The sequence below is a fragment of the Aythya fuligula genome, chromosome Z, assembly GCF_009819795.1.
Source record: "Aythya fuligula isolate bAytFul2 chromosome Z, bAytFul2.pri, whole genome shotgun sequence".
In the NCBI taxonomy this organism is placed as follows: domain Eukaryota; kingdom Metazoa; phylum Chordata; class Aves; order Anseriformes; family Anatidae; genus Aythya; species Aythya fuligula.
Window position 1 is genome coordinate 8,510,701 of NC_045593.1, and position 25,035 is coordinate 8,535,735.

The following is a 25,035-nucleotide window of genomic DNA, read 5'->3' on the forward strand; positions in this document are numbered from 1 at the left end:
GACAGATAACGAATTCCCACCCTCTTCGCTGTAAGAAAATTACAGCCTTGGCTCTCACAAAAAATCTTTCTGCCATATGAAGACCAACCTAGAGTGCCCTGAACCTGGCCTTCATTAAACAAAGGTATTTCAAATTAAGCAACCTGATCAAAACACAAAAATGTATGCTTTGCACGAAAGAGATGGTAGCCAATTTCCCTTTCACAATAATAATAATCACTAAGATCGTGCCCACTATCGGGAACTTAAACTTCTGCATAATGTCACTTAGGTTATGAAGTTCTAGATGAGTCTACAGCCTCTAATTCTTTTCAACAGCTAGACAGCAACTCCAATCATTTCGACTTTCAGAAATAAGGGTCCAGTTGCAGGGCTACTGCTATCAGCCCAGAAGCATTTTCACTTCTTACCACAGCAAGTTTTTACATGATGATTTCTCTCTTGAAGAGGGATGGGGAAGAGAAAGCAAAGAATAGAATCACACAAGAATTCAGGCTGGAAGGAAACTCTTCAAGGTATCTGTTCCAAACCCCTCCCAAAGAAAGGCCAGTTTCAAAGTTACTTGAACAAGGTTCCTTGTTCAGTTCAGTTTTGAATGTCTCCAAGGCTAGTTCTCAACAAGTCAGAAAATTCACACATGTAATCTTGATCACAACACAAAGGACCTGACTGGCTTAGAGGAGACTTATAAGACAGGTTTCTCGATAGTAGAAAATGGTAAGTCGAGGGCACTGGATGTACATAAGAAACTTGACTTTCAAGAGTCTCAACATTCAAAAAAAGGCCAAAGACAGCAGAACCAAAGACATATGCATAGGTTGGATGGACTACAATACTTAAAGTGCCAGCATACTGGTAGACAGCTGGGTTGTTTGCTTGACAGTGATAAAGAACTTGTATAGCTAACTCCACAGAGTGAAGGGCAGAACAGAAGCTTGCTTCCTCAAGGCCTGTAGCGTATAATAAACATCTTGACTGCAAATGCAGTTCTATGAGACCTTATATTCACTGAAGAATCTTCACCCACACTTCAAAAGGAGATGTAGAGGATGCTTGCGAGTGTGGTCACAAAACTCTCTCCCAAGAGCCACTATAGGGGTCACACTGAAGTAACTGCAATATCTTACCTAGGAGTTTGTAAATTGGTGCTCAAGAACAGGAGGTCCTCAAAGAACAGTCAGTCCTAGGGATTTCTTAAATTCTCAAAGTCCAGAGATACCATTTGACAATAACAGCAATATCATCAAAAGCTTATGAGGCCAAGAGAATGGAATGTTTTGCTGGAAGAGAAGGCATTGCCTTCTTTCCAGATTTATCCCTCAACAGAAAAATAGACAGCTGATATGAATGTCCACCTAAGTAAAAGATTTACACATGAGAGACAGTTTTTAAAGCCAGGTGGATGAAACAAAGAGGAACCTTCAAAGAAAATGAAAATCAAAAGACCCTAAAGAGACTAAAGACAAACTTGATGAAGACAATAGAACAATAGCAAAGAGACAGTCAAGCAGCATAGATCTGTTAAGCAGTGAATTGCTCAGTCCTCACTTAAGCAGAGAACTGAGAGTGAAGTGCTTACAACCACTAAAATACAGCATCATTCACTGCATGAGAGTAGACAGGGCTGTTATGAGAGCCCAATGGTCCTGCTATGGCACACTTTTCCAGAGGATTGAGAGCAGATGTAGTTACACTGGGAATATTAGCAATGCACAGATATTTCAATACTGATGTTTCCTTTTAGATTAAACATTTACGTGCATCTCCATTGCTGTTTGAGGTTGCATTTTTTAGAAAAGACAGATAAATCTAGTAGGACACGTAACCTAGAGGTAAAAGAAAACACATGCCTTTTTTTTTCCTTTACACATGGTAGCCTACTCTCGACACTAAGCTTGAAATATTGCTAAACACTTTGAACACACATGAAGAGATTCCCAAAACCTGGCTTTCTCAGCAGAAAACAGAATGAATGAGGACAAAAAGCATTATCTTCCTTTCACAGATAAGAGACGCACAGAAAGAGATCAGAGGTTTTGCCTAAAGTAACACAGGTAAGGAAAGGCTATTCACAGTATTTACTCAAGCTAAACCTCTGTCTCTGTCTGGCCTCCTAAAATTATTCCAATACCTCTGGGACAACAGTCAAATTAATTCTTTATTTATTATCCCAGTTCTCAAGTATATTTCAGATAGGCTCATCCATTGTTCCAGTACAGCTGGGTAAACAGACAAAGTAAATTCTATCATGCAGGTTTACCTTATAGCATTCAAAACCCTTTGCATATGTTGGATTTTTTTTTCTTTAAGCGAACTAAGAGTGTGTTTAAAGGTGACTCGTGTTGAAAGAAGAGGAATGGAGAAGTCTGGGGAAAATCAGAAAGGAAAGGTTTCTGAAGATTGACTTGTTTCAGTATCTTTTTCAAAAGAGAAAATAATCATAACTAATATTTGAAGCTTTAGTATATAATTACCCTTATTAAGGCAAAAAATGACAATGATATGGACATGAATTTTAGTCCCTGACATGAAAAGAAAGCAAGACTTTGTAGTCCTTTCAAGAAAAGGCTTCCTTTGGATTTAACTGTGAAATGACACCACAACTGTGTCAACAATGTTTAAGATGAACAAGCAACTCATGAGAAATAACAACATTAAATAAAAAAGGTAAAAAAACATTAGCATCCTCCCAAAAAGCTAATCTTCTTAAGATTTTACAATCTTCCCAAAGCAGACCATGTCCTTCAGTATGCTTGCACAGTGCTTAGTACACAACAGTACCTCATTCCTGACAAGGGCCTCTGGCATTACTGAAATATAAACACCAAACAACAGGAAACAGATGGCATAATATATAGGAAGGGGTGAGTGCAGATATCCCATGGAAAATAATTTATTGATACTCCTTTCTGCTTACAATTCTACCCCATACCTATCGCATTTCTATAAATGGGGGGGAGAACCCAAGCTTAAAACACATACGCAACAAGAACCTATGTAAATCAAGGGAGTTAGCAGATGTGTTGATAATCTTCTACAAATAAGTAACAAAAGCTGCCATCTGTACTTGTAAATTCAAAAGCTAATAGGCAAAGCTGAGACTACAGGTCAGGCATTATCCTTCTTTTTAGGTGAAATAGCTTGAGAATCCCAGTCCTGTAAAAACTCAGCCTCCTCTGCCATTCCTGTGAGTGAAGTCCCACCCTGTGCTGCAGAACGTGTACAAATTCACCAGCCAGCAACTTGCCAAAGTAAACTGGATTCTTGCCACTGTTTGAGATGGCATTGAAGCAGCAACTGTGTAACTAGGTCAGACCTGATTACCTAGAACAAGGGCAATTTTCTTTACATCTCCATGTAAAGCTTCTGAAAATGGCCAAGACTGCACAGTTGAGAGCTGCAGCAAGAACATTCAAAAATCATTTTTGATACAAGAGATTTAACTACATTTTAATATGGATGGTATTTTCTATTAACATCAGGGCAGAAGCCTATTGTTCAGTAGAGCTCTTCACTTCCTTTACACAGGAGCTATCTCTTTGAATCTGTCTGAGTCAACTTTAGTGACCACTTTAATATTCACTTTACAATTAATGCTTCTTTTTATGGCTTGGTAGAAGGTAAACCAATTTCAGTTCAGCTTCTAGGTATTGAATTTATTATAAAAAGTTATGTACTTAAAACTCCTGTAATGAAACCACAGGCATCATGAGATATTAACCTAGAGTTAATGCTGAGAAGGCCAGTTTGAATAATTCAATTCATGTCACCTTAAGTATCTTTTCAAATGGAATTAACTTTATCTCACAAAAAAGGAAGCTCCATGTTCCAGTTACTGATTATTGACTCCACGAGAGTTCTGTCTTAAATCATCTCACCACCATTTTCCCCACATTTTTATGTCACTACCACCTCCTTTAAATTTCGAGGGCTAGCTTTTCTTATAAAGAAGCAGTATCAGGTAAGACAAAAACGTGACTTCAGAATTATTGTTACCATTATGTGATGCTAAAACAGACAAAAATAAAAGCTAACACCAAAGTAGCTGCATTAGTTCAGTCCATCTGAGAACCAGGGCTGCATTTCAGCTATGTGTGCACAGCTACTGCAGTCGCTTTCCTCCTGTACAACTCCACCTTTCTGCAACAATGCCATGGCAGTTCGCTAACACTGCAGTTCTCTTGACCTGTTAATTATCTTATTCTAACACGAAGCCCCGGCATTTAGACACCAAGAGGAGATGCTTTCAAATTCCTGTCTAAGCTCAGAGGAAAGGGGAGATCATGGTCAGCATTATTGTACAGCAAGAATGAGGGAGCCAGACAGACAAAAAGCAAGTGATGTCAAGATACAAGTGTAGCATTAGGAATTAATCAAAACAAACAAGTAGGAAAAAAAAAGAAAAAAAAAGGAAAAATTAGCAGAAACGAGAAAGAACAGCTCCTAACAGGGATAACAAAGCCATGCTTTGGTACAGACTATAACTGTACAGTCCAGTCTTTCTGAAAGACACAGGAAAAATAAGAACGACATCATACGCTGCAGCACAGATGCCCCTCTAACGTCAGCGGGCACCTGAATTGGGTGATTACCTCATCTAGAGGGTTCAAAGAAGTGAAAACTAGGTAGCAAGCTAGTATCTACTGATTTAAAGCCAGCCAGCCAGAATTTCCTTCTCTAGTCAAAACAAACAATAGAGAAAATTCCCCATGGTCAAGGATTCATACAAAAGTCAGGAAGACTTCCCTTAGCCTAGTACCAGAACCAGATGACTTTTTCCACACTCCACCTTAAAATTAATACAGGGGAGACTGTAGAATCTTCATAAGGGCAGAAAGCAGGAATAAGGAGCACTCAGAGCATGAGGAAAGGTTTTGGCTATGTCTTCCCCCCCAGTTCTTACCTCCCAAGAAACCCTCCATGCCGTGCTCCTCTGCAACATTACCTAATGAGGCAGGACACCAAAATGCAAGCCCTAGGCTTGGCTGAACTGCTGTATTAAGACAACACCCAAAAGGAACAACATAAGAGACCAATGATGACCCTAGGAGTTCACAGTTCTGTTATTAAGACAAGTGACAAAAGGGCGCAGCAAAAGAGGTGTGTGAAAATAACACAATGGTCCAAAAAACAACACAGCAATTTTCCTTTGTTTTTGATAACTGTAGCATGGAAGAGTGTGGTATGGAAAGAACTGAAGTACTGAGGCAGTCCTGCAAATCTCTCCACAGTTCGAGCTGTGAGGAGAAACCTAGCATGAAGGGATTGTTTGGAAGGAAAAAAGGTAACAAATTATAAAACCAAATGCATTCAAGAAATAAACAGCTCCATGATCACCAGGATTACATAGAAGAGAAAACTGAAGAGGAAAGCTAGGAACATTACAAAGATTTTGCAAATTATGAGACAGACCAGCTGAAACGTGCTTTGACAGTTTTTATCTATGCCTACAAAGCTTTGTACAGGGCAAGAAGGCTAGGGCAATTTCAGACCTGCTAGGCTGGAGCTGTACACTAGGTACTGTAAATAAAATGTCAAGACAAACCTAGATATAATATCTGAATTTGCATTTGTGGACAAAAGTGCCTGTAAGTATAAAGAAATAATGGGATCAAAGATAAGCTTGATAGAACTTGCACATGAAGTCAGTAAACAAGTTCAGAGAAGTCTCTGTATGTACACTGACAGAGTGCTTAGGAAGACAGAAGAACAAGAGATGAACATGGATTGCTGTAGCTCAGGTGCTAATTTGACAGTTAATAGGATCAAGGCTTCTTATTATCTATATTTCTGTATTAGAATTGTAGATGGAATTAGACCACATGCCTTTACAATCACGTATTTAAAGGTGAAATGCTAAAGGTGAAAGATTTCAAGCACAACTCAACGTCAGGGAAGTAACAGCATCAACCCAAACTCAGCTGTCACAGTTCTGCTGGACTGCGTGGGCTCCTTTAGACTGTTTTCCACCAAGAACCCCAGCGGGCTGCATATCACAGGCAAGAACACAGGCATCATCCATTCTCAGAGAAAACAAAAGGTTCTTGCTTTGAACTCAAGCCATCACAAAATGGATGGCAGATAAAAATATAAAAGAATATAAATGAAATGTTTATAAAGCTAAAAGCTTGACAAAATGCAACATTTTTTTTTATTTTTTTTTTTTAAAAAAAGCATAATAACCTGTTCCTACTGCCAGTGAAGTCAGTACTGCTGCCTGCTCCTTGAATAAAATTAAAAGAGCAGCCCTGACTTCACGGGCTTCTGAGAAGTAGGATCTGTCTGTACAGTTCTGTTAGCAGAGTCCAGAGTCAGGCCACCTCCTGGATACTCTGCACTGATGACTTTACCTCTAGCCAAACTAGAAGTCTTAAACAATCATCAGCAGAAGATCTAGCGCCCAACCTATTAAAAATGGCATGGTCTTTTTATTATTATTATTATTTTTAAGGTAGGACAGCCTCTGAATGGAGACTTACTGATGGAAACTACTGAAAGAGAATAGTAGGTAAAGACATTAGGTAGAGCACTTGCATAAATTGCCTTAATTTTCAGGGTATCATCTGCTATCAGCAGGGATACAAATCAAGTACGTAGTTATCAGAAAAAAATCTTAGCAACCATGTCTTCAAGTCTTTCTGCATATACATCTGAGAACCATTTTACCACTTAATTTAACACATTGTATCTCTAGTCAATGTTTTCTGTTTTTAAACAGCATAAATAATTATGGGTCTTCTATAAACAGCTCAAATCAGATGGGCTGCCTTACAGACTTGAGAAAGCTCTTATTGACCAAACACATCATCTGTAATCTCCTTTTCAGTCATCAAAAGCCACAGTGAAAATTTGAAAGGCTGCATCTATAGTGACTGTAATTATTTCACTGTTTAAGAAACAGAAGGACAGAAAACAGACGAGCATCTTATCTTTTTGCTTAGCAAAAGCATGGGTTCCTATGGTTCCTACTGCAGTACAACATGGTCAATTAACTTCACCCATTTTATTGATCCAAAACTTGCTTCATTTTTTTTGTTTTCCTGTAATCCACATATTAAGGGAAGGTCATGGGACACCAATCGTTAAGTAGTTACCAACATTGTAAAATACAAGACAATGTGCTCAATTTACAGTTCTAGAAGAGAGAAGATGTTTTGGAGATGTCATTAAAAAAGAAGATGGAAAAAAGAGCTTACCTGCTGCTCCTTTTCCTTGGCACTGCTGAGTTGAGAGAGGGAGAGCGTTAGTTTTTCCTGTTGCTCAGCTAGGTACTTCTGATAAAGGCTCAAAAGTTCCTGGCATTCTCTGTACTGTTGCTGGAGAGGTGAGACATCAGAAGTTAAGGAAAAAATACTGTTTCATGAATAGTTAGAGTCAAATACATACTAACTTACTCTGTGTAAATCCGATTTAGATCCATAACAGTTCAATTTAAAAACAGATACCATGTGTTTGAGTACTGCCTAATGATGATAAATCTGTCTAGAGATGAATGTTCAAGTACAACCTTCTTTCTATTCAGAGAGTGGAAAAAGAAGAATTGCACCAAATTCTTTTATCATTGGAAAAGGGACAGCAGCAGGAGGCAGGTGATGACATTGTTTCAGTTGGAACAATTACAACCCTCTGATTTGTATTCAGCAAAGCCAGACACTACCAATGTTTATTTATAAATAAATAAATAGCCAGCCAAGTAAGTAAATAGTCCATTTTTAAGCAGAGGCATGGATTCACAAGCCCACATACCCAAATCCAATCTCTTTGCTTGAGCACTGACGGCTCAAAAACCCACAGCCACAGATGCAGCGCTACAGGCCTTTTAGAGACCAGCAATGATTTTTGGACAGTAATCTGGAGAAGCAGTAACTGTGGTGTTTGCAAGGATATTAGCAAGCAACAGTGTCCTGCCTTGCTTGCAGCATTGAAATTCCAACAGGAGATAAATCTGCTCTTCACCTGTCATTGTGTAATTCCCTCCCTTGCTCATGTAGCATGGTAAACCATTTATGCTCCCCCTTCTCCCCCCTCGCTTTTAATTATGCATGCAGATGGGATAAGGGCTCGCTGTCCAAAGAGATTACTCTGAATAAATACTTTAATAACAAGTCACCGCAATTAAGGTAGGGAACAAAAACTTCTTCAATCTATAAAATGGTGTTGAGTTACAGATTTCCTTAACATTTTTATGATCTAATCATTGCTTCTGGGCAAATTCATGTTGCAATCATTTTTGCCAATCATGGCTGCATAAATAACTCACTGCTTTGTTATTCCCTGTTATGACCCTTTTTTTTTTTTTTTTCCCCTTCTTCTTGTTCTTTTGGGGGAAGGGGGAACTTGCCAGGTTTTCTTTTTGTTTGTTTTGCTTTGTTTTAAATGAAAGGCTACACAGAGAATGAGCAAAACCTTTTAGGAAGGAAGGAATGGGAGGTTATTAAAGCCCAGTGTTTAAATCAATCAGGAGAGCTCCTAGTCCACCTTTGCTCAGCACCTGGAAATACAGGAGGATACAAACAATGGTCTAAACAAGCTAATTGCTTTCCAGAGTCAGCCTGCCTGAAGCCTGGGCTGTTTTACATTTCAGTTCATTTCGTCAGAGAGCACCAAAAGGCTGAAGTGATTTGTGGTGGTCTCAGGAGTCTCTGCCAGCTATGATGTATATAAAAGGAATTTTTTATTCCGGTTGTAACCATAGGCAGTAATGTTTATAGTAGGTGAACATATTAGCCTGGACGCAGGGCATGAATTTTACTCTAGAAAAAGCCAGTTCATTTATACTGCCTAAGAGTTAAATGTCGGTATTTGAAGACAAATTATAGGGAAATTCATTTAAACCCATGTTATGTGGCAGAATATAAAAACAGACAGTCCTATCTTTATCAGTTTTTTACAGCCCTCTTAATTCACTTTGCTTCCAGCAGCCCCTTCCCCACCAAACAGATTTCACCCTCTTCTCCCTCCAGCTAGCACACTGCTGGCACGCAGAACGAGTACCCAAAATGGCCCCGGGGTCACGAGTGATGGCTGTGCACCCACTCGCACTCTTACCATAATGTTGGTACCAGCCGTGTCTGGAAGCCAGACACGAGAGTGCCCTCACAGTAGCACATACATACGTGGTGCACGGGTACCACAAGAGATGCCCAAATCGTGTTTTACAGACTGCAGAGCTCCTGCTGTGCACATGATGCTGCCACCTCTTACTTGCAGCTGCCAAATTTATTTAAACTATAGCTTACAAATACGACATGCAAAATTGGTGTTAGGAAAGCAAATTCTAATTGTCCAAGAGCCGGTTATGGGATAACAAGTAGGAAGGGCAATAGTTAATGTGAGCCTGAATGGCAGCTGAGATACTTGTGAAATTCTTCGAAGATTCCATCAGCAATGTAACTATGGTTAAAACTTCCTGTATTAGAAGATTAAAATCTCATTCATTCAGACAATGACTCTGCATTAAGCAACATATTGTTACAGCCACCATAGTCCAAAGCCCTGCTTTGCTCATTAAGTAAGTAAACATCAAGCTTCAAATAGGGAAGAAAAAAAAAGAAAAGAAAAAACTGTTCTTTTGTTGCAGGCACATGTATAATAGCTCTAACTACGATAATTCTCCATAATGTGCTGGTACATTTACTGCAGAATACTTTCTTAAAAAAAGCTTTAATATTAGATCTTACTCTTCCGTTCTATTGAATTTTTGCTAAAAGCAGCAAGACGATCTCTTTCTTTTTTTCTCCCCTACAAATTAGCCAGGCAATAAACAACAAACACTGCCACAAAAATATTTAAGTCCTTCAGATACAATGGGGGCACATATGTTCAATGGGAATGTGCTCTCCAAACAAATACATAGGTAATAACAAATATTTTTAAGATCTTCTTTATAAGAAAGAAACAGGAATTGCTATAAGGGTGAAAAAATCTACAACTAGTCCTGCATATCTACAACTAGATTTGCATTCCACAGAAAACTGTGTGTGCCTAAATGCTCACAGATATTTCTTTATCCATTTAGGAGCACAAATATTGGATTTACAAGATGTTTGTTACCTGAGAGAAGTGGTACTTGGCATTTCAGTAAACTGTAGTTTTATATCCAAGAAATATGCATTTGAACATATCCCAGTAATACACTTCACGCAGTTTGTTAATAAAGTATTTAGGTTGTTCACAGAGGGTGGGAAGGACAAGACAAAGAAAATCAACTTCTGAAATGCAAAGGTTAAGATTTCAACACTACATTTACATGTCATACTGCAAGGACTATATGTTTTACAGAATAAATTAGTTAATTTCATCGCTGAATGCAAGTCATAGAATTAAGAGTTCATTTATGGCTCTTAAGAGATAATATCCTCAGTGGAGATGGCGTTGGCTTTGCGAAGAGGGACCACTGCATGCAGCAGTGGCACGCTTACAGAGGCCAGGAACAGATTTCCAGGGAGAGGAACGTTAGGCAGGGAACAAAGAGCTTCTTATGGGTGAGGCTTCAGAAGAAGGCACAGCCAACCTAATGCTCGGCTGCTGCCAGAGACACACTTCTGCTCACCCCCAGGAGTCTCACCCCTCCATCTGCACCAGCTCTGCAGCTCTCCCAAGCCCCCTGCTTATCCTGAGGGCTTAGCAAACCAAACCAGCAAATCAAAGGGTCAGTTAAGCACAGGAGCTGGCACGAAGCAGGCAGAGGAAAGGTGCAGCTGGAAGAGGGGCCACTCTTCCAGCAGCAGCACCCTGCCTGGTAGAGTCCCTCCACCTTGCAAAGTCTCAGTCCTACTCTCCAGCTCAACTCCTAAGCCTCAGGGTTTTATGTCTGCTAAGACCATACCAACTGTGCCCAGCTTAATCCTTGCTGAAATATTTTTAGCCTGCTCACAAGCTGAAGCAGGATAGCCAGATCCTTGCTTGCCCAGAATTTGGAGGAAAAAAAGAGGTGGAGAAAAGTACTAGCCACAAGCATACCTGCTGACCTCCTGTAGCATTCCCAGTACAGTGTTCCCACTGCTTCTCTGACTGTAAGCAAAGCTCACCTTAAAAGCCAAAATATTTTGGTTTAGAGCAACCAGCAACTTTCTAGAAAGCTTCTGAGTTCTCCACATCAACCTCCACATCTTTGTGTGCACAATGTCCTCTTGTCAGCCACTCAGATACCCACTGGCCTGCCCATCTAGAACAGAGGCTTCCAGATGTAGCCAGCACCAGCCACTCTGCAAGGGTGAGCTATTTGCTGAAGTTCTGTCTTTCCCAATTCACTTCTTGTAAGAAAGACAGACAAACAAACAGGATATTTTTTAAGAGGGATGTTTTAGCCTGTATCATTTCAGAAGTGCTTGGTTTTACCTCCCTTTATTTTAAGGGAAGAAAAACATTTAAGCAGCCTCCAATCACAGGAATTTGGGGTTGGAAAAGGTTTTCTAGAAGCTATTACCGTAAGAGGAGTGCGCTACTACTGAGATTTTTTGGCAATCAAACCAGTAACAAAGGCTCCGTTGTGTTTTCAGTGCGTGAGAACTCCTCGCCTAGTGACTCACTCCTCAATGGTTTGTCACGAGCAGTTTTGGGAAAGGCATAAGCTCTCGTGTTTGCATTTTACACCTGGAGAAACTGTGGCACAGGGAGTCTTTGGGCACATCTGCGCACACAGGTGCAGCCCAGCAGTCCCACGCTCCACACGCCAGCTCCAGCACAGAAGTCTTGTAGCTGTAGGGTAAGTCACGCAGCCCAGGCACAGCACTAACAGCCCAGATCCATCCTGCAGCTGATTACCTTAGAGTGCAAGACTGTCTACATCCACCCATGTGGACACATCCTAGGAGGCTTCCCAAGCATCAAACAAGCTGCTGAGGGATGACAGGTTCCTGTAGTCCCTGACTCGGACCATCCTTTCATTCTGATCCATGTCCAGAAGAGAACACAACAGCCACATCATCTTCAGCAGCAGGATGCTCCAGTGCCACCAGCCCCTATATCCAACAGAAGATACTCGAGAGACTAAGAGCTAGTACAGAAACATGCAAAGACAGATAGAGCAAGCAAAGGAAGAGAAAAGTCAAACAGGCACAAGTTTAAATTTAAGTAAGTCAGCAATAACTTACACTTTGCAGTAGAGATACAAGAAACCTTCAGGGATATCATTTCAGCACGTGATGAAGAAAGCTTTTTGACATCTGCAATCATGATCTAGTAAATACAAAATACTTTTTTTTTTTTTTTAATCCTTGCTTAAGGACACGTCTCTAGAAAGCTGACTACTTATCATCATATTGGCAGTTTCAGCAAAGACCAAACTCCCTTCACTGCCTCAAGTAGTCCCTTGAAGACAAAGGCTGAGAAAAAAATAGAGCGACAAAGAGAAGCCGAGAAGTACCAGCACCACTGGCTCAAGGCTGCTGAAGCCAGACGGACACTGAAAGAGGGTTTAAGTCCCCAGAGAACAGTCTATTCAGATAGCTGTGGGCAGACCCGAGCTTGCCCACTTGCTCTCCAACTAGGTGTGTATAAGCCAGCCCTATTCAAGAAGTTGTGCAGCCACAACAGCACAGCATCTAGCACATCGTGCTTAAACCAGTTCACCGTGCTTTGATGTTTTGTTTTACATTTGGCTGCAACTACACCATTTCCAGAGCACAACTGGACTGTGCCCAGCAATTTGAACATCAAAGCAAGCTCACATCCACTGAATAGACATGCTTCTGTGTCTACAATTTTAGCACCCTGTAAGACTATGACATCCTATTGCACTGTTACTCATTAGTCCAATAATGTCTTAGAAAATGCCACCGACAGCTCGATCTGCACTTAAACACTTACAATACAAGGGTTTGCGCAGAGTCTGCAGAACCCCGAAGGGCCTCGACAGCCTCGTGGCAAACTCCGCCACAAGTGTGCTCAGTCTGAAGTGAGCCCACATTTTTCCATGCATCATCCAAGCATATATTTTTTCAGTATTTTGACAAGAGGCAATGAGGTTTATTTTCTACCTTAAAATTTTGCATATCAATAGGAGAAAGATACCATGCCTTTTGGGAAAGAAGCAATATGTATGCCATTCTGATTTCCACCTGCAGGCTCTCTCTTCTTGCTAACCAAAGAAAGGATTAAAATAATGCCGCTTCAACTACTTACATATGAAAAGTCATATGAATAAAAATAAACTGCTGGTATTAATAAATTAACATCTAAAAGGAACACTTTAAAATATAAACTAAGATATTCTAAGCTCTTTCCTTTCGCATTAAACAATTACATACTTCATTGGAAGCTGACCCACATTTAATTTTAATATACAACTTGCATTCAATATACAGACAGTCCTGCATTTTAACAATCTCAGAAAAGCAACAAGCCTGCATTTCAGAATTCAAACTGTCCAGGCAGAGATCAAAGTCAACCTCAACACCTTTCTTCTACCTTTAAAATTAAGAGAAATTAAAGTAAGTAGCTTGAACCTATGTGAATCATTGTTCTGAGAAAGGGTAAAGACTGGTAACTTCTATGAAGGTTTATTATCTAAACTCTAAAGATGCTGCAAAGACTGAAGGTAATAAAATGTTTTATGAACAACTTCACTTCGCTCGTTCTTATATAACTGAGTTTATGTGGACTCTTTGGCACAATGATGCTAAGAACCTGTAGGGAACTTTCTGCACAGCCACTTGTATTAAAAGAAATCATCTGGTGCAGGTCTGAACCTTATGAGCCTTCAATTCAAAACACAACCTTCTTCTGATTCAAAATCCTCAGGAAGCACATTTCTGAAAACGCTATAAAGAAGCAAGTCACATGCAATAAGATAGAGTGATCTCCAATCTGGAGTCCAACAGTTACATTTTAATTTACAGTTGAATATTTTAATATTGTTATCCAGTCAGTAAATTCACTCAAGATGCGAGAATAAAAAAGGGAAGATGCATAGGGAGAAAGGTCAGAAGGTCCACAAAAGTTAAGAACTTCACTTCTGTTTGAAGCATCAGCATTATGTTGTTGAATGCTACAGCTCTCGTATCAAGGAATTGCTTAATACATTCCCATTCTGTTAGAAGGTAAATTAAATTTACATTCTTTGGGAATATGGTATTGTAATTAGTTCATGACTTGATTACACTTTGAAGTGAGCCAAGCCTGAATATGGTGCATACAAATTAGTTAAGTTATGGTTACCTACCTTAAGGAAAGCTGGAGAGTTCAGCACAAAGTTAGGGAAAAAGCCACAGCAGTCATTTGAAGCTTTCAGGAAGCATATGTGAAACATCACATTCAAATCTATTCTCTGGGCTTACTGATACCAGGTGAGAACAGAAATAATAAAAATACAGTTTCCTGAACAGCTGAATGAGTTGTTTTCAAGAAATAGCCGTTCCATTTCCACCCATACCACCTGTAGGACAACTGTTAAACTGTTAAAATTGATCCTAAAAAAAAAGCAATTGAAGATACTAGAATTTCTACCCTGGTTAATCACCAGTATGATTTATTCATAATACTTGCTTTTTTTTTTTTTCTTTTTAAATTTCTTTTATAGACTCCCTGAGTTTTATATCATCTACCAAGATGCTCTGTTCCACCCAGATGATGAAATTCCCAAGTTGACTTTAAAAATACTGAAAAATATTGAGATGCACAATATACATGCACTGCATCTAAAAACTGGCCAAACAAAAAGATAACCAGTATGATTTAAAGAGAGCAAGGAGAGCATTTAAATCTAGAACTAATTCCCAACATTGCATATGAAGTCAGAGAAATCTGTATCATATTTTGAAAATGCAAGAGCAGTTCGGGGTAAAAGATTTGATCCTACGTATTATAAATCCTTCCCACAGGATATGCCAATCACCCTGGACAGCTTATCTGCCATGTTCTCTGGTTCAAAGGTGGGTAAGGACAAAAATATCACACGCCATCATATGCCAGCAGATGTGCCTGGATCAATAAATGCAAATACCATCTCAGGGCTTGCACTTTCCATTCCAAGTGGAAAACACAGCTCCAGCCTTATCTTCATTAATACAAACAAAAGGATACTTACAGGCAAAGAAAAAAAGAAAATAAAGGTTTATTGCACAGCCCAGCTGTGCTAACGAGTTTCTTCTAATGAAAAGGAAGGAAGAATACAACACACAGAAAACAAGTTGGGCCACTACTCACACCTGTGAAAATGTTTTCACAATAATGAACACAAGGAATCTGAAAACAGAAGAAAACTAAGAACCCGAATACACAAAATACTGACCGCACAGATCATAACCACCTACTGGCCCTGCCACGGGCCATAAAAAACCTACTTGTGGCTTAACAATTGCAATGGCCAGAGATTTTCCACACTGGCAAGAGCTTTCTCAGAACATATCTGCTCCTTTTAGGGGAGCTTTGCCAGTGTCAGTAGCAACTTTCAGAATTTCAAGATTTCTTTTGGCAGTTGCTTAGATGGCACAGCTACCCTGCCTCTTCCACTGGAAACTGTTAGGGAACTTGTTACTTATGCATTTGTGTATCAGCCAGTAATAATTTTTTTTTTTTTTTTTTTTTTTTTTTTTTTTTTTTGGGTGGGTGGAGGGGAAGGAGCCTGGAGATTCAGCCATATACAATTTCTCTGCAGAATCCCAGCACCTGAGAACACAACCACACATTTCGTTGTGAACAACAGAAAATAATCTCAACCTGCATGGTGTCAGAAGGCAAAGCCAAAAAAGCAGGTATTGCACCTATCACCATCCACACAAAAAGAGTGCTATTTTTTCCTTTTACATATTTAGAGCACAAAATTAAACAAATAAAAGGAACACTGCGTAATTTAGCTTTCATTTTCTATCAAATTGCTCATAATTGTAACCATAAAATGATAATATTCTACCATATGTGCATCTGCAAAGCCCACAAAAGCACTGGTCAGCCCCTGCGAGAGGAAAAATGAGCCTGTCGCTCCATCTAGTGACCCTTTTGGATATCACAGCCCGCTGAACTAAACTTGCACGGAGAGCTTGTCAAATTTGGAGGTAAATTTTCTTACATAGAGGGATCTAACACATCGTCTTGAAGCGTGGACATCCACCGTGCAATCCTCCCCAAATGACACTCTCCTCTATCCACGCAGTCAGCCGCAGCTTTACATGAAGCACCTATCACTGGAAATAACTTGCTGTTTCACTTTTACAGGCCTTTGTAAGAATTCCCAATCTTTCACAGTAGCCACCGTTCCTGTTTACACAAAGCCATTTGTCATATCAGTGCTAGCTGATATTAAAACAGCCGTGTTCTTTGCTCCAATTTGACAACAGAGCTCCTGGCAGAGGCCCGAGGAGAGATAAGGTGCTTTTAGACTATGTGGGAATTGAAGTATGTGAGAAAGGATGCTCAGCCTGTTATGTTTAGACACAGTAACAGGAGTTATTTAACAGGATAAATGCGAGCTCAGAGTCAGATGCATGGAGAAAAGGGGTTGGAGAGGCAAAAGAGAAACGGAATGTAAAACCTGAACTCACCAAAGGCAGAGCTACAGCACCTCCATCTCAATTAAAGAACATGCTTAGTAAATCAAAAAGGTGTCTGCTTTGCAGAGAATGAGAATGTAAGATCACAAAACATCGTCTCATTTTATAACGAAGGTAATCAGGTTTGGTCTTGGTTACTATCAGAACGGAGATCACCTGAGAATACACAGTGGTGTCTGTCTTGCTGCTTCTTTGCAGGAAACAATCAATCATCACTCTTAATTTTATATACTTGATGTCTCTCACTGAACCTTTTCCTTACAGCCCTCAAATGGGAATCATGTTGAGAGAGAAAAGCAGGCTTCCCTTCAGCCACGAGAGCAGCTCCCATTACTCCCAGAGCAAGAGATTTCTTGTTCAGGTCCTCTTGGAAAAGAAACCTGGCCATGATGGAGAATTCTTTTGTCTGCTGCTATCTCGCATGGTTGCCTCTCAGTATCTTACACAATTTGCATCAGGCTAGGATATTTCAACTTTCTTTCCCCCCCTCTTTAAAGCAGAATGTACTCAGACAGGAGCACATAGATATTAATCCAACTAGGTACAAATGGTACAAGTGGTGAGACGAAAATCTACAAACATCACTGAACCGAAATACAAAAAATAAATACCAGCAAGCTCAGAAAATCTTGTGCTTCTTACGAAACTGCCTTCAGCATTATAACTAGAACAGCGAGAATGTAAAAATCACATATCATTCTAGATAATTTTTCTATTAAAACTATTGCTATTTTGACAGTCTTTCTAACCTTGTTAGAGCACAATCTGTTTGCAGCACTGTTGATGAGAAAAATGCAACGCTCCTTTTCCTAAAAGGCCACTGAGGGCAAATAAAATTCCATACAAGCATTATAATGCTAATTTTAAAGGAGGTGTCCCAAAACTGCAAAAAAAACAAAGTACGTCATCTAAGAGTGCTGCAAAGATTTTCTTCTGCATCACGTGCTATGTGATACCTAACAATGACGACAACAGAATTACATCAAAGTTAGTCCTTTCTGGTAAAATCTGGCCTTAAACATGCCAAGCTGAAAAGCACTGGTTTCACTGAACTGAAGAAAAGATTTAATAACAGCCTCATTATAAGGTTCATTGTTGTAGGACTATTTAATATACAAGATTAACACATCTTATCTCCCACTTTCACTGAAACCTATTATACCCCTCATTAATACATGCACATTTCTACATCATTTACAGCTCTAAGGTCTCAAATAGTATAGTCTGAAACGGGGTGTGTTCTGCTGGTTTTGCGGGCGGTAGGCTCTTTTTCCACTAACAGTATTCTAAAATCAACCCCAGCTCAAAACAGGAGATATGGTTAGGTGAACTAAACAGTGCTGTTTCAAATAGAAATAAATCAAGAGTCATTTGTCTGCCTACAGCCTGAATTTCATTTTGTGACTTAGTTTCTCATAGCCAGACCAAAAGGTGACAAATCTATACTAAGTAAGACAGGAAACTTCCTCCTTCCCAATCTAGTGAATAATGGTACTCTTTCCTCCTTACAATTCAACATTTAGTAGTAGTTAAAGCGAACCACAGATCCTCAAATTAACAAGCATTTTGTACTTCTTCAGGTCTGGATCACTGGAATAGAAAAAGAAGGTATATCACGTAAAGAATGTAGCACTGTCCTGGATTAAACACAGAAAAATATTTGCGCCTGCAAAATATACCAGGATAGACCAGCACAATGTGCCTTAATGCAGCTGGGGACATGTGAACAGATTGTAAAAAATGTCTATTTTTTCCTTTCTCACTAGACTAAAAGGACCAGGTTGGTCCTTTTGTTTTGTTCCAGACTTGCTTTGAGACAGATAAACACAGGGGCTCATCAAGGCACAAACACTTTCTATTGGAAGCATTTCAGGACAGAGCACATGCACTTGTCCAGCAACTAACTGCACAAACAGAGGATTCAGACACGAACAAGGTCTTCAGTACTTCTGCCTACCAGGTTCCAGAAAAACAAAAGGTGCTGATTTTTCAGTTTCTCTAAGCTGTGGGTCTACACTCTGCATGAAGCTGTAAACATTTAAAGTTTACATGAACTCAGCTATACATGAGAATCCATCCAGTGCTATCAGAGAGACACATTCTGACTCCAGTTCTGAATGACAGGCTTACAGATGCTGGAAGACTCTCTGGGGCAAGTGTTACAATTTGCTCCTCCTGTCCTTGTGCTTTGCCTTGTGCTTGTGGCCACTATCAGAGCTAGAAAACTGAACTCAATGGTTTGACCCAGTACAGCCACTTCATGTTCATATTGTAATACAATTAGCAGGTAAAATATACTAAAACTTGTGAGTGTCCTTGTGTGTCCCTTCCACCTTGGGACATGCTATGAAGTAGAGTGAAGATACCTCTTCTCCAACCATCTGAAGAGAGCTGCTACCACTTTTAAGTTGTTATAAAACAGGTTAACCAAAACACGTGAAACAAAATATCAAAATAAGTTGGCTTTCTGAAGCCAACAAAAAAGATTTCCACATCAAGTGATTAATATTTATGCAAGAGGAAGAAAACAAATGACCTGGAATGATTTTACTGGGAGGCATCAGTAGGAAAGACAGTTTCCAGGAGCCAAATCTCTGATTTTCTCCTCTACTTGTGGAGACCAAAATGTTTAATCTGGCTGACCAGTTTTGTATTAGAAAAAAAGGGTGACATTGACCCATTCACATTTTACTCACATGTAAACTTTTTGGAAGTTTTACATGCCTTTGGGTTAAAAACAAGTTGCACGAAGCTCTATATGTTCAGTCTGCTGGGGGGTGGGGAACCAAACCTGCTCAGCCTTATATCCACACGCTTGCCACCACAGAAGAACAGCTGGCGTAATGGAGGTTTTCCTGGTTTCTTACATGGAGCATGCCAAGATGTGCAGCTGGATGTGTATCAGCCAAGGCATTCTAATATATCGGTGGGGAAGAGAGAGAACCCCTTCTCTGTAGCTATGGCTTCCCCCCCCTCCCTTTACACTTCTCCACTGCTGTTAGAAGATCATTGGTAAGCATTAGCCTTTAGGACATCAATGCTGGAAGCCCTTTTCTCTAGAAGATAAGAATGCCAACATCTAAATTCAGAAATGCTCATCAGAAGAAAAAAAAAAAAAAACAGCTGAAAAGATTTTGCATAAAGACAGCTACTGGCAGCAAGAAAATGATACTTTCAGATATCCTTCTCTGACTGGATTAATATTTGAGTAAGCAAATAGCTCTTTGGCAAATTCTTTAATTATTGGAATACAGACAGAATCACAGTCAGATGCCTCCATGCATACAGCCACACTCCATAAAAACAAAAATGGAAAATCTGTGATCCAGTGCATCTACAGATAATGCAGGGCTCACCACAGATGCTTGGAAGAGCTCAGTCAAGGCAGTTACTGAAAAGGCTTTCTTGTAAAATACATTCCCATGATTATAATAAATTTCTGAGCCATCAAACCAAAGACGTTAGAATGAAATGGGGAAAAAAAAAAAAAAAGCTCAAGAAACATCAAAAGATCTTTTACATTAAGGGACTATAAAAATCAGAAAAATTACTGGTATTTTCCAGACCAACAGGTCAAAGTATGTTTGTTTTTTGGTCAACAAATAGAAAAAGCAAATTAATGTATGTAATCATCTTGCAAGGGCCCTAAACTCAAACTGACTGACTTTTAAGAAGAGTACCATAAGTAAAAAAAATGAAATCTAGAGAATTACTTTCCTCACAGAAGTTCAAAACACAAGACAACCTTTTCTGCATCAGCAAACTGGAATACAAGATCCTGCAGGTCTCAAGTGATACTTCTGTCAAGCCCCAGGCACAAACACAAGAACATCCAGCAAGATGTGCTCCTATTGATAAGCATTGGTGAGATCACAGAGGAGTGATTTTGCTCCCCAAGAATTAACTTTGGAAGTGCAGGAGTAATTTGGAAGCCAAGACTGCAGAAATGATGCTCAGTACTTTCCCTTAATTTCAAGAGATAAGGAAAGGCCAATGACCTTTACATCTCAAATAGAAACCTGTTATGTTAATCCACCATGGTAGTACCTGAACAGCTTACAGGTATCAGTGACTGTCCTCACCCTTGCACATTCACTTGATAAGTGAGGAAACCCATCACAAAAGGGAAGCTGAAGTACAGAGAATGTACGTGATTTTGGTAATCTATGAAGTCTGTGCAGCACAGGTAGGAGAATTCATGTGTGTTAGATCTCAGAGTGCTTCCGCAACACCTTGTAATGCTGTTATTTCAGGATCATTTTCTGAACTGCTGCGCCCTCCAACGGCAATGTACCTTTGTGGTCAGATTCCCTAAGGGTCTGATCTCTAGCTTCACCTGGAAAAAAAAAAAAAAAAAGGAACCTGTGTTTTCCTGGTAGGGAAGATTTTCAGATTTTTTGGACTGTTTTCCAGTGAAAACAGAGACATTTCATATATTCCTTCCCTTCCCCTTCCAAGGATTAAGGTGAGAGAGAACTGAAGCAAGATAGGGGCAAAAATTAAAGCAGTAACTGTACCATAACACATCTGCCTCTGAAGTGAGAGGGAACAGACAGTACCAAAACATCTTCAGATCTGACAGGTTGCTCTGCTACCGATCTGCACTAGCAGGTGAGACATGTCACTCCATGACAAGTATCAGAAATAAAGGAGCTTAATGCAACTGCAAGTGTTTTAAATGATTTCTCTCTATCATGCAACAGGAGACGACAAGCAGTTCTAACAAAACATGTGGAGATTTTTCTCCCCAGAGCTGCAAAGCTTTAGAATTAGCACTTTGTGTGTGCTTGTTCTTTTAATGTCTGCATTTATTAAGGAGCAAAACAACCATGCATCTGAAATGCCAGAGAAATATGGATCCATAAATAATGCCACATTCCTATTCCTACCTAATCTAAATATTTATGTAGTAATTTGCCAGCAAAAGATGCAAACTATTCTTTAAATGTTACATTGTATTAAAGGTTAACCACACGACATGTTTTTACTATGAGGCTCTGAATTATGTTGAAGACAAGTTTTTGTTTCCAGTGGAAGTTTTGGTGTTGAAATGGATAGAGGCAAGGAAGTTAGTCACATCTCAGAGATGAATGCTGAAGTTCAGACTTGGTATTTTTTCAGTCTGCCTAGCCACAGCCTGTGCAACTCAGCATCATACTGGCTGAGAGGAAGGACTATCGTCTTCATAGCTAGAAGCAAGAAATACATCTATTAGTGATGCTTGGTTATGTTAGTGAGGCTATAGCAAGACCGATGATGCAGACTTTCACTTGGAAATGCAGCCTCTCCTCTGTCAGCACCAATCAGAAAGGATGGGGACACCCCTCTTAATAATATAAACAAGAAATGGAACAGCAGAACTGCCCCCACTACAAATACATGCCCTTCCACACCATAATGCTGGCAAAGGTCTCACCTTGTCAGCAATACAATGCTTCTCTTCCCAGTACCTTATGCAGAAATTCATGATCCACTCCTCACAGTCTCTTACTTCATATCCTGTTACAGTTGTCATCACGTATTTATGGCCTTAACTGTTCCTTTTGGTTCCTCCTTGAGCTCTCACCTTCATGCCTTCTGTTCCTAAAACCTTTAATATTAGACATAGTTTCCAACTTATCTTCTATTTTCTCTCTTATACAAGTCTTTCTTTAGAGATATTTTTTTCTGCTGACTTCGTTTCCAATTCTCTTGATCTCTACATGATCTTCCACACTGAATACTTTCTTCATGTCATCACTTCCCTCAGATGCCAGACCTTTGAAGATCACTACAGGCTTGGCCTTATAGGAACTGATACAAAGATTTTCTCGGGTTTTGCATTTTTATTAACAGAGTCACTTCCATTTACACCCCACTGAATAAAATCTACGCTCATGTGACTGTTTTGCCCCTACTAATTCACCTTAGTTTCCAAGATGAAAATGAAGGCAGGGAGGAAAACACACTTAAGTTTACATGGTGTTCTAGGAGGTAAATATTTTCTGCTGTTTGGGAGACAAGAACATACTAAGCACTATTGTCAACATTACCACTTCCTACCCTGGGACCCGCATGAGGAGAAGAATTCCCCAGTCCTAAGCACAAGGTACTCACAAATAAACATTACGATGCCTTTTGAATGTACTAGAATAAGACTAAGAAGCAGTAAGTAATTAGAAGACACTGCCCAGCTTCTTTATATTTTCCTTTATGACTGCTAAAGCACAAACCTCTAACTAACTCATCAGCAGGAAAGCCTTGCCTTTTTTCCACATATAGCTAATCAGAGTAACATGAGGAGATCTATTAATGTTCCCTGCTTCAGCGAGACATGAAGTGCAGACTTATTGATGGAAACTGCATTTTTGGTTCTCATTTGTTCTGCGTGAGTAAGTTTACCAATCTGAAGCAACGTTTTCAGACACTGGTATTTTGAACACCATTTCTCTCTGGGAGTATCATTTTCCTCTACCTCACTGCATCTAGATGGAAGAAACCTTGGGGGAAAAAAATGTACAAAACTAAAAACGTAAACGTGCATTCTTAAAATGCAGTAAAATCTCTCATTTCAATGATATACAGGAGTACTCAGAATGTATTATAGCTGATCAATGCAGAAAAGAGGTATAGAATACTACCAAAAATACAGCTTATTTGTATGCACATCACCATTAAATACGTTGTTGGAGTTAAGTAGCTTTCACAGAAGAGATTCATAGCGATTATCAGAGGTAATAGCAATCCTCCGATACAGATGTTTGCTTCCTGTTCAAAGAACTACAGCAGGAAACTGCCCCGTTACAGATATTTGTCCAGCATCAACCACAGTGCTCATATTTGTTACCCTTAAGTGTACAAGCTGTAACAAAGAAATAGGTTGCCTTTTTCCCCCAGGATAATTGAATGTATTTAAAATATTTAGTCAACAATCAAATGCCTGCTCCTGTATTTTGCTACAAGCCTTCTCTGACTCCAGCTCCATCTCCTCCTTGGTTTACAACTGGAACACAGAATTAGTCATCTCTAGGAAACAGAGCATTAGCTTTTCATCACAAAAAGCTCAATTAAAACCCATTTGAGAGAGGCTGAGCCACTACTTCACTGTATTTTTCCCTTCCCTGCTTCTTGATTGCTATACTGAACCTCACTATTGGTAACTGCTGTGCACTCACATGCAAAGCCTGTGCTTGCTACGAGTAGGTCTGCACACATCTATCTGTTTTGCTGCACGGGGCAGAGGAAGGTATCAGCATACAGGCACTTTTTTTTTCCCAGTGCCCACATATTTACTTCTTGCCTCTTTCTTTTGAGAAAATGGTAGAGGTGGAACTGTCTGTTCCATTTCTTAGATTTCACTGTGCACCTTCTGTTTCTTAGAACATGGCAAATACTGTCTCTACACAATATCCCTAGTACTTATAATGCAAAACACTTTATGACACTTCTAGCTCTGGGAGAAGAGAAAATGAAGCATGAAATAAGAAATATACTAGCAGAACAATATTCATTGACACTGGTAAGTCTGTATACTGCTGCACAGGGAAAGCATTAGTATTGGGGGTTTTAGGCTTTTTTTTTTTTTTTTAGATATGTTTGCCCAGTTTTAATGATGTCAATGGCGTTTTAGTCCTTGCGGCTTTTCTCATGCCACATGCAACCCGGAAGCCAAATTCATCAAATCATGACCAAATCCAACAGATTTATAAGTTCTCATTTAAATGGCTTTCCCTCCTGCTTTGGCTATCCGAAGTATGTAATTATCATTACAGTTCTTTATAAAACTCCCACCCTTGCAAAACACATGAACACATGAAGAGTCTGAGCCCAAACACAGAACTAGCAACACTCTTCTCTTCTCTTAGAGAAGAGTCAGGATAACATTCAGGAAAAAAAAAAAAAAAAAAAGGAAAAAAAAAACACCATAAAAGAAAACCGCAACTAACCAAAGACTGACCTGAGTTGGAAAGTTTTTAATTATTTTAATTCCTTGTAGTTTGTACTCAAATTTAAAGAACCTGGCATTTGGCAGGGAAGTTAGGGCAACTCCACTCTGCCAGGACAAAGGACACATATGGAGGCTGGCACTGCTGCAGTAGGTAACGAAAGCAGAACCAGACTTCCTTACATCAGCTAACCAAGACTTCAACAGGTCACATATGGCCACCAGGTACCATACATGAGACAAATTCAAAATCTCAAAGCTACAACTTGCTTGCTTTGCAGACTATTACCAGTACAAAAATGTTCTCCTTCCTTCCTAAAGGTTCAGAGAAGATCTTCCTCACCTTTTTCCTCATGTTCTTTTCTTCCTCCATGTACCAGAGGAAGGGACAAGACAGATCAGCACATCACGGCATGGACTACAGTAAGAAGCGTGGCTGAAAGTCATTACAGCTAACCCACAAAGGCTTAAATCTTTTATTACTGATTTGCTTGAAGACCATATCAGTCTTGCAGTAACGTAATAGGCAATTTGGAATACACAGCCTTGATTTACCAAGGACTCTCTCATCAGGTATTACTATTTAAAGTATAAAAGTATATTACATGCTTAGGAAATATA

General features: G+C 39.5%; 1 protein-coding gene across 1 annotated transcript in view; it reads right to left on the reverse strand.

Annotated features, from left to right (window-relative positions):
- The window catches only part of KIAA1328 (KIAA1328 ortholog), a 171,013-nt gene that overhangs the window by 96,625 nt on the left and 49,353 nt on the right, over positions 1-25,035 (reverse strand). The window contains exon 6 of the mRNA XM_032206577.1: positions 7,197-7,324. Within this exon, the coding sequence (XP_032062468.1) occupies positions 7,197-7,324 (128 nt within the window). The remainder of the gene's footprint in view (positions 1-7,196; positions 7,325-25,035) is intronic.